At 36.3% G+C, this 10,412-nt stretch overlaps 2 protein-coding genes across 3 annotated transcripts; one reads left to right on the top strand and one right to left on the bottom strand.

Moving 5' to 3' along the window:
• Window positions 1-414: 414 nt before the first annotated feature.
• LOC126589808 (monooxygenase 2-like) lies at window positions 415-3,091 on the top strand. Its single transcript, XM_050255223.1, has 5 exons — window positions 415-724; window positions 999-1,061; window positions 1,166-1,346; window positions 1,891-2,116; window positions 2,211-3,091. The coding sequence occupies exons 1-5, from the start codon at window positions 501-503 to the stop codon at window positions 2,735-2,737; spliced, it is 1,221 nt and encodes a 406-aa protein (XP_050111180.1). The 5' UTR covers window positions 415-500; the 3' UTR covers window positions 2,738-3,091.
• Window positions 2,957-4,453, bottom strand: LOC126589810 (uncharacterized). Of its 2 annotated transcripts, XR_007611931.1 has the most exons (3): window positions 3,695-4,453; window positions 3,328-3,376; window positions 2,957-3,222 (listed from the first exon to the last, which is right to left on the bottom strand). XR_007611931.1 is itself a non-coding variant. In XM_050255226.1 (2 exons), the coding sequence occupies exons 1-2, from the start codon at window positions 4,014-4,016 to the stop codon at window positions 3,333-3,335; spliced, it is 366 nt and encodes a 121-aa protein (XP_050111183.1). In that variant the 5' UTR covers window positions 4,017-4,444; the 3' UTR covers window positions 2,957-3,332. The 2 variants fall into 2 exon arrangements, 1 of the variants encoding a protein (XP_050111183.1); XM_050255226.1 differs by having other exon boundaries at window positions 2,957-3,376; window positions 3,695-4,444.
• Window positions 4,454-10,412: the final 5,959 nt, after the last annotated feature.

Here is a 10,412-nt window from a genome sequence, read left to right on the forward strand (position 1 = left end):
TTCATGTCCAAAAAAATACAGTGATTAGGATTCTTTTCATATAATTATTGTATTCTCTATTGTATTTGCACTAGGTTTTTTTGGTGTTGTAATTTCTATATATAAATAAATCCAATGAGTCATAATTCCATCCTCACATTTCCCTACTATTCATTCTTTTTAAGTTTAAATGGTTTCATTGACCTAAAAAAGTTCAAATGGTTTCTGTTGGTGGAAAGTTGAGTTTGTGATTCCAACCTAGAATCGGAAATATACAATTCCAAGTGACAAACACCAAATTCGCTTTTGGTATGAAGAATTTTCAATCTTCCATGGATATCTTCATATTATGTAAATACAAATGTCCATTACTTTTCAACAATTTCGTTCTCTTACTTGGCGGCTGCTTCTCATTGGGTCTAATATAAAGCATCATATTGGCTTTTGGCATTTTTACCAACAAGTTCATACATTCTTCCGAGAGAGAGAGAGAGAGAGAAGAGGAGAGAGAGAAAAGATCGATGATGGCAAGAGTGGAGGATGTGGTGATAGTAGGGGCAGGAATAGCAGGGCTGGCGACTGCCGTGGCGCTCAAGAAAGCTGGACTTAAAGCGTTGGTGCTGGAGAAATCAGACAGCCTCAGAGTCACCGGTGCAGCTTTAACCCTCTTTCCCAACGCTTGGTGTGCCCTTGACGCCTTGGGTGTTTCCCACCACCTCACTTCTCTTTATGCTACAATAAAAAAGTGAGTGCTCGAATCTCCTTCATGTATTAGACTAGTTTAAAATATCTCTGTCTGAAAAGAAACATAGAAAACTAATGTTTGGATGCAAAGTCAGTAAGACTAATACATATGTAGACACGCATGAAGCTGATCGCTGTTATAATTACAACCTGAAAGTCAATGAGACTACTACAATTACTGTCAGGAATTTCTAACAAAGTCAATCTTAACCACATGAACCATGTTTAAACTCATAATTCAACTTATTTATGCGTTGGGAATGGTTGTCTGACAGGGGATATATAACTAACATTGATACCGGAGAAATCCAAGAAGTTTCTTTAGCCGCATCCAATGGGTAAGCGAACCATAGTATTGTTTATTTGTTCAGTTTTACAGCTGGCATGTACTGCTTTAGGAATTTAGGACCTGAATGTTGTCAATCTTTTACATGAAATTTAGAAATGACCTAGTTGGACCAAGATCAGTACACCGAAAAGCTTTACTCAAGGCTTTGGCAGATGAGTTACCACCAAATTCCATCCGTTTCGCTTCCAAACTTACTGCTATCGAGGCCCAAGAACATGAAGGCTCGTCCATTTCAGTTATTCACTTGGGAGATGGGACAATAATCAAAGCAAAGGTATAGTAACCAAAATACACTGTTTATAAGTAGTACAATGAGAGAGTCACTCGTGGAATTGTTAAAAACGGTGATATTTTTGTCTAGTTGAATGAATTCAAAGAAGGAGGAGTGAAAAATACACAGTGAAAAGAAGATTGGAAAAATGGCAGCTTCTCTCTCTCTGCAAGTCACAGAGGAGCGATTGGAATTCTCACTCTACTTCTGATATGCACTCACACACTTACACAAAAAAAACTGTGTGGAGGGAAAATTATAGTTAGAAACAATTGGATCCTTTCTCTCACAGTACTTAGATCACAACCGCTCATCTAACATGTAATGACATAATAAAGAAAGACCAAATAACCAATGGCACTCATGGCCTTTTACACATAGGAACTTCACACTTGGCATTCTTAGCACAAGTGAATACACATTTAATCTCAACTTATTGCTAATACTCAATCAGCTAGAGACTTATAATTCAACAGGAATGCAGTACTTTAAGTTATCTTTTTCTTTCCATTATATTTTGTTTTAATTGGATGATCATCCGCTACAGGTTCTGATAGGCTGTGATGGGATTCACTCAGTGGTTGGCCGCTCGTTAGGACTTGCCGAACCAGTGTATGCAGGTCGATCAGGAGTTCGTGGCTTGGCTGTGTTTCCTCAAGGCCACGGATTGGACAATAACGTGCAGCAATATGTAGGACTTAACAGAAGGGCTGGTTTTGTTCCCCTCAATGACAAAGAGATCTATTGGTTCTTTGTCACATATCTGGCTAAAGGTTCAAAATAAACCATTCCCTTCGTTTTAATTCGTGACAGACAACAAACTGAACACCTAACAAAACACCACACTTGTTTCTATCGTTATTGTAGGGGCGGATCTTGCCAATGAGCCGGAAGTTATAAAACGAGAAGTGATTGAGAATTATGCCAAGGATCTTCCTCCTATTTACCTAGACGTTGTACGGCACTCAGATCTTTCAACATTGTCATGGGCTCCACTAATGTTCAGGTACCCGTGGCATGTAGTATTCGGGAACCTAGGCAAGCAAAACATCACGGTGGCTGGTGATGCCATGCATCCCATGACACCTGATTTAGGACAAGGAGGTTGCTTGGCATTGGAAGATGCAGTGGTCTTGGGCAGATACATAGGGACATCCTTTGTACAAAATGGACAAATCGTGCCGAAAGAGATGGTTAGCGCGATTGGGAAATACGTGGAAGAAAGAAGGTGGCGTGTCGCGCTGTTGATTGCAGGATCATATTTATCAGGATGGATACAGCAGCCGGGGTCTGGTGGGGTTATGAAGTTCTTGAGGGAAACCATATTTTACAGGTTCATTTTCAATCAGCTTGTTAAACTTTCACGTTATGATTGTGGAAAACTTGATTTCTAGCTAGTGCATTTCATTGTCCACAAGAAAGAAGATGATCAAGCTTCCCTCCTCCACGGCATTAAATTATTGATGATCTTTCAACAAGGATCGACCAGAGACAGGAATCTAAGAAGAACAGGAAAGATTTATGGAACCTAGTAGCTATTACATAAATTTATATTTTCACATACCTCTGCTGCTTTGTTGACAAAAGGGTATTTTGCATTGTAGTCTGAGATCAATAGCTAAATAAGCAGTATATGCTAGTTGTGTATAAATGCCGAAGGGCGCAATTTACAAAAACAGTGTGCTTTGCCCAGAATTCTAGTACTGTATGAACTAATTTACAACAAATAAAACGATCCTTATCGAGCCTCCAAACGAGTAATGGATAATTTGTTGGTACAAAATGTTTGATTATCTGAAGATGAACCTGCTTCATATTATTCCCTTTCGATAAAGAAACCAGATTAATTAGGCTAATCCAATGCACCATTAGTTCCCAACTACAAAGGGTAGTAGCCATTTGGTTATTATTGTTGGGTTAACAATGATATTACCAATGAGAATGTAATGTAAGACGTACGATAGAGAAGGCGAATCTCCTATACCTTTATCAATCACTTCCAATGGGCTTCCTTCGTTCTATAATCGCCATGCCTGAAATATGTCAAAGCTCCTTCATCATCCACCATGTCATCAGTTAAATATGTAAAAATAAGAGTTGATGTTTACAGTTATTGCTACATTTTTTTCATACGAAGGTTCTACTCTAAGCGGGGTCGATATTTTACGCTAAGGGGAAGGATTAGACTTAGCCACACAACAATTCAACCATAACTAGCATCGAATTCCACACAAGTATTATGTGCCATCGTTGTCCATGTGAGCTAGATGTTGCTACATTAAAAAATACTAAGCGTTTCAACAAAGCTAGACAAGAATGTCTTTACAGATATTTGAGCAAAAATTATGTACTTCTCTTAATAGTTGTAGGAGGGCGCTGACAAAGCGAGACAAGAATGCTTAATACTTGATCACTGTAGGGGCAATTGTCAGAGTTCCCACCAGATATGTGGTGACTTTTGGGAGTTGTTTTTCGTACCTCCAGCGTCTCTATTATTGCGGGCGCATCCAAACCTTGTTTGTCTTCTTTTGCTCTCCAAACTGAAGCTAAGGCAGCTCTGCTTGCTGTCAGTTCAGCGATCGATAACAATTTCCAAGATGTGGCCTGTGAATCGGATTCGCAGGAGCTCATTAGAGGCATCAAGGGTGACTTCAAGAAGGGACATTGGACCATCTTTCCCCTATTAATCGAAATTCGGAATCTCACTCATCGCTTTCATTGGATTAGCTGGTGGTGGATTCCTCGTCAAGCGAATTTTGCAACCGATTGGGTTGCTTGGCATTGTAAAAGAGGGATGCGTTCAGATGTTTGGATCATAACGCCCCCATCCTCTCTATTCCCAAAGATGGTCTCCCCTGCCCCTCTTAAGCTATGTGTACTTGAGATGGGTGAGGATAGCAGATTGGACCATAGCCCCGCTTTCGTGTTGTGCTCTGCTTTTTCTCCCCCGTCTTGGCTTCTGGGCGAGACCCATTTTCCCACGTTTTTCTAATTTTTGTATGCTGCTCTGTTTTGTTTCTTTGGTATTTTCCTTTTCCGGATGGTTGTTTTCTCTCCTCGGCTTTGTCCCTAAATGAAGATTCCCCATTGGCCTAAAAAAAAGAAGGTAAAAGTTGAATTCATTAGTCTGATACGTGAGCTTTCATCGATATTCAATATATCTATCTATATTTTTACAAATTTACATATATATATTTAGACCGATATTGATATTTTAAACATTGATTAAATCCATTAATGATCGAGAGGCCCTACTACACGTCAGTTAACAAAAACACTTTTCATAATGAAAGAATTTCCATTGATTCTTTTAGACGAAATTTCCATTGATTTCCAAGTCATGTCTTTATCAATTATAACTGGATGACATTCAACTCAAATATTGTCAAATAAAAAAAAAAGAAATTTGATCTTTTTATCTATAAATAAATTTCAAAGTAGACTAAAACGTAGAAATTTTGGATTTTGGGTCAAGCGATCACATAATTTACATTTATTATGATCAACAACAATGTGGTTTAATATCTTAGTAAATAGAGCACTAAGTTTCTACTCATATGTGACAATTTATATTTTAAACAAATATATTAATTTATTAAGCTAAGAACTTATTTTGAACTTTCCATTTTAACCGTTTTAGTCAGTTTTTTTTAAGAAGGGATTTTATTTTTCACTGTTAATTTAGTGTTTTTACTTTTTATTCGTGCAACAGGCATGTGGTTTATTTTTTCACCGACTCTGGTTTCGAAGGTGAGAAATCCTATACAACTGAAGGTTGCATGATGGGCAAGTTGAATCTCATTTCTATACAGCTTTAGGTTATGTGATGAGTTTGTAATAATTTAAGATTACTAAAGAATTCTAAAATACATAAATCAAGATTTTCTTGGAAAGAATTAGAGTTGGCCGTGGAGCTCAAGCAGGAGTTTATTAAAAGAGAAATAACAGAAGGGAGCGACAATATGAGAATAGTGAGTGGGCTCACGCTTTGTTGAGTGTTCACAAAAATATCGGAACTATACTATAGCTCAGCTAACGTGGAATAACATGGCTGTCGGTAAATGAAACGAAATCTACTTTTATCAATATGTGAAACATGAGCTAAAGAAACCTCCTAAATCCACGGCCAAGTGATCAAGTATAGTCAGAATTAGTTTTATTTGGCTAACCCAGCATAAGAAGAAAATTCAAATACGAAAAATTTAATGTGCTTCTAGATCATTAATATATGAATGAGAGCTGGTGGTTAGCAAACGTGCTACCAGTGATGGAGATAGGTGGGGGTGGTTGCGGCATCGTGGTGATGATGGTGGCAGTGACAAACTAACAATGGTGCCACTCATGGTTAAGTTAATTTTTATCTTTTGCTATTAAACTCTCACTCACAAAAATTTGGAAATAACAACTGTTTACATGGAATTTAAACTAGAAGATTGGAGGCGCTGAATTCCAAGTTTTTTGTTCCGCATGGAAATTCTATTTTTATCTTTATGAATCCAAATACACTTTGCTTGGACGAGAAAATTTTTAAGATTACTAAGGAATTTTAAAACCACGAAAATTGAAAATGATGGAATTTTATTTTCTAAAATTTGTGAATTTTCTTGTTTGGGTAACGTAAAGGAACAATAGAATTTGTAATTTTGTAAACTCTTACTCATATAAATTTGAAAATGACACCTATTATTGGAGCTCCCAAATTCCAAGTTTTTATCTACACGGAAATTCTAAATTTTTATGTTTATGAATCCAAACAAGAGAATTTGAGCATGTTAATTTATAAATTCAAACTTTTGTCAAAGTTCTAAGTTTATTTCCCTCATCCAAATATAAGAAATTGGAAATGACACCTATTTACATGGTTGGGAATTTGAGGTCTCAAATTTCAAGTTTTTTTCCACACAGAAATTCTAATTTCTATGTTTATGAATCCAAACAAGAGAGTTAATGCATATCAATTTATAAGTTATGACTTTTTGTCAAAATTCCAAGTTTATTATCCAAACATAGGGAATTGGTGCATGTCAATTTGTAAATTTTGATTTTTGTCCAAATTTCAAATTTATTTACTTCATCCGAACATAGGGTTAGTGTATTTATAAATTTATATAGGACACTTGTTTCTTGTTACTTGGTGTTGGTTCTTGAGCAGGAGATTAATTCAAATTGAGAAATTTGGGGGACGATGTACTCTTTTATGTTTATGTGACAATAAAGTTAACTAATTTTCTATGACATAATTTCTCACTTACCACTCCAATTAAGTAGTATTTACATTTGTAGGTGAGAGATTTTAAGTTTGAATTTCAAGAATAACGAGTTGGCAACCAATTTATTTCTCCACTCTCTTAATGTAAATATATTTTTGTATAAAAAAGTAAGAAGTATTATGACAATTTCTCATATGACGGGGTTTCCAAGGAAAGGTCTTATCAATGATGTTCTAGTTGAGGATAGCTCTACTTGAGTTATATTGTTTAATGATGTATCTTTGTGGAGGATAGTTAACTTTCCAAAGTTGTTTGTACGGGATGCTCGTTTTATTTTTGACTGGATTGAAATCTTCAGCAAGGTTTTTAGCGAAGCCCACTTATGCACTCTATCTTCCTTTTCTACGTCTTTTCTCTTAATCGATGAATATCGTACTTGCTTCTAAAAAAATTCCAATGGTATACTGCAACAATTGAACCGAAATTATATAATAGATTATGTATAATTAATTTAAATAACAATTTCATTATACTCATTTTAAAAAAAGTGTATATTTAAGGTGTAGGAAGTAGGTATATTAAGGAATGCTTATAGACCCACCTTATTGTCTTATTGTCTTATTTCCACACCTAGATGTGCCCTGACAGTCAATCTTTGGAAGAAACCTTTTAGGACAATGTCTTAATGTATGGTTAAGTCTAATACATCAAAAAAAGGGCAAAGTCACTTATTAGGACTATCTCAATGAACGATATACGTCCAAAATTAGTGAGTCCATGGACAATGGATTGATGGAAGAAGTAATCTAAATATGTTAGACTACAGAGACCTTCTTCACATAACTATAATGTCCAAAAAGTTTATAGTCATAGGATTGTTAGAGGGATGCTGACAATCCGAATAGACTAATACGTACTATGTCTGCTTCAATTGGAAGGAAGGAAAGTCTCAAGCCATTTGTGTAGGGACACTAAGACAAATATGTAGGTGCTCGTTAAGGGAATGGGTCCACTGAACACAATCAAACAAGAGTACTTGCATGAAGGTCTACTCACATGTCAAGCAAGTAACTCTACTGGTTGGAATAATGTAAGTAGTCATTTGACCTGAGACATTATAATTGTCCAGTGGTTAGGTCCTTGATCTTTGATGGTGTCAAAAGGCATTCCATTCGAGAGTGTCCACGACATTGTTGGGGTTAGGTTGCCTAATCATGTAGACATGTGAATGCTCAACAAGGAATCTCTAATCTTCAGTACAAGAGGAAGAATACTCTAAGTTATGATTCGGGAATCTTCGGCCGAAGTATCGAGTGTAATGATGGAAGGCATTCCTATACGACTCAATTAAACCAATGATATAGTTTAATCACATTAGGGGTTTAACATAAAGTATCCATACCTTAGTAATGTGATTGAGAGTATTGATTTAGAGAAGGATCGAATTACATTGTAATTCCAATTGAATAGGTTCTCCGACCAAATTCTATGTTAGCTTGGGTAGCCATGATATATGGTTAGATGTCACTCATGAATTATGGGTCCTTCTTGATGATTGAAAAAGTAGTCATCAAAGAAGAAGGAAAATTAAAAGTAAGTTTTAATTCACTAAGTGATTGGATAAATATTAATCATTTGGATTGGTACCAATCACTTCACTGCCTCACTAATTAGAACCTAAAACGATTGTACACCGATACACTCTTGTGGTGAGACAACTAAAGGATGATGGAATTAATTAATTGGATTAATTAGGTGCTATGATTAATTAGAAAGTCTAAAGAAATTATAGAAGCAATGAAAGATCGTTTCGGGCTTAAAGAAAAGTTCGGGTTCATTCGGGTCCATTGGACCCAAACCCATTGGGATTTTTATTCAAGCATAGGATGACTTGAAATGATAAAAACCCAAAGTCCAAACCAACACTAAGTGGTTGGCCAAGGATGAGGAAAGATGAGAGAGAAAGAGTCAATTAGTTGACTTACTTCTTTTACCTTTGTAAATGGAGTTTACTGAACAAAGTTTCATTAGGGCTTTTGTGTGTTCTTTTCAACAAGAGAAAAATAAGTCTCTCTCTCTCTCACTCTACACACACATAGCCGGCCACCAAGAGGAGAAAATAGCTAATCATCTCTTCTTCTTTTGGTTATTCCAACATCCATCTCACTACACTAGTGGGTGTGGATCTTTAGAGGTCTTTTATACTTGGAGGCTTAAGGAGAACTAAGGAGCCCTAAATCTTTAAGGTGAAGGAAGCAAGGAGGGAGGCTAGACTCAAGGAGTTCAAAGAACAAAGAGCTTGGAGGTGGTCTATCATTGGTCTAAAGTCTAGATCAAGAGGTAACCTTCACTTTGTTCTTCAATATTTTGTTTGATGCATCATATATGAATCTATGCTTCTTGAAAGGGATTTGCATAACTATAGCTTTGATAATATGTGATAATATGCTTCCATTGCTTATGTATATAAATTTGAAATTGTATATGCGTGCTGGTCACTAGAACTCCCATATAAATCTCAAAATTTCCCTTCAAGTGGTATCAGAGCCAAAGGTTTATATTTGATGTCTCCTTTTGGATTTTATGCATATGTGTTTTGATTTTATGTTTGACATATTATTTCTTCATTCTAGATATGTTTATCTTTTGTTTTTCAAGTGTTGAAAAATGTGTTTCAAGAGTTGAAAAGGTTATGTATGCAAAAAGTGTTTTCGATACATGAATGAAGAGTGAGTTTTTGAACAAAAATTTGGGGCTTTTGTACCATTGGGGAGGGCACTGTTTTTGTGAGGGGGGGTTGGCTTGTTCTTGTGTTTCTTTTTGAGTCACACACGCACACACACACTTTTAAGCTAGAAAGCCAAGGCCTTGTCACTTTTGTTTTTGGTTTGAAAAACCACAAAAAAAGTGCAAATCTTGAAATTGTATTTATGGTTTTGTTCTTGGTGTTCATATCTTTGTTCTTGAAGTTCATACTTTGATTTTGTATTTGGGTATTAAACTTTCTATTAAGAACTTTCCTTCTTTTTCTCCATCCTAGACTAGACTAGGAGACCATACCCAAACCATACCTTAAGGTATCATTTGGTATGTAGATGGGACGGGACGAAACAGAATGGGACGAGACGGGACGGGACAGGACGGGACGGAACAGAGAGGGAGCAAAGATGCCCTCGGATGGAAACAAGGAGGAAGAAGAAGGGGACGGAGAGGTTATAATTTTGTGTTCCATGGATGTGGAATGAGTCGTTCTAAGGGGTGAGGCGGAACGAAAATTCACCCAAAATTCGTCCCGTGGAATAGCGCATTCCACCCATTTTAGGCGCACCAAACGTGGGACAGAACGCCTCGTTCCACTTTCTTTCCGTCCTATCCCACGTACCAAACGGTACCTTAAGGTCAACAAGTACAAAAGGTGATAAGGAAAAGTATGGGCTCTTATTTTCTTTTGAAATAAAGGGAAAAAGTTTGACATTCTCCCTCTCCCCATCACCATAACCGGCCATACCAAATGATGAGCCCTTTGTGGGCTCTTTTGAAATTTTAAAAGGTTGTTTATACTTTCTAGTATTTGCGGTTTGACCCATAACTTTTAATATTTGCATTTTGGGCCCCACCTCACTAGAGAACAAAAATATATTGATATTTTATTTTTGTTTGTAGTTTAAACTCATCATAAAATTATACCCATATGTACTAAATCTAATTGATTATGTTGCATTTCAATTTAATTTTTTAATGTGATTAAGTAGTTAGAAAAATGGTTGACTATGGACTTGTGCCTTAAATGATAATTGAGCTATGAGAAAAGCCGGTAAATTCAAATGGTTTGAACCTTGGAAATGTGTTTTAATTACTA

The sequence above is a fragment of the Malus sylvestris genome, chromosome 11 (genome assembly GCF_916048215.2).
Source record: "Malus sylvestris chromosome 11, drMalSylv7.2, whole genome shotgun sequence".
NCBI classification, from domain to species: Eukaryota; Viridiplantae; Streptophyta; class Magnoliopsida; order Rosales; family Rosaceae; genus Malus; species Malus sylvestris.

Coding starts and splice junctions, on each gene's coding strand:
- LOC126589808 (XM_050255223.1), top strand. CDS start 501: ATGATGGCAAGAGTGGAGGATGTGGTGATAGTAGGGGCAGGAATAGCA. Junction 725..998: donor CTTTATGCTACAATAAAAAA/GTGAGTGCTCGA, acceptor GTTGTCTGACAG/GGGATATATAACTAACATTG. Junction 2,117..2,210: donor TGTCACATATCTGGCTAAAG/GTTCAAAATAAA, acceptor TCGTTATTGTAG/GGGCGGATCTTGCCAATGAG.
- LOC126589810 (XM_050255226.1), bottom strand. CDS start 4,016: ATGGTCCAATGTCCCTTCTTGAAGTCACCCTTGATGCCTCTAATGAGC. Junction 3,377..3,694: donor TCCTACAACTATTAAGAGAA/GTACATAATTTT, acceptor GACATATTTCAG/GCATGGCGATTATAGAACGA.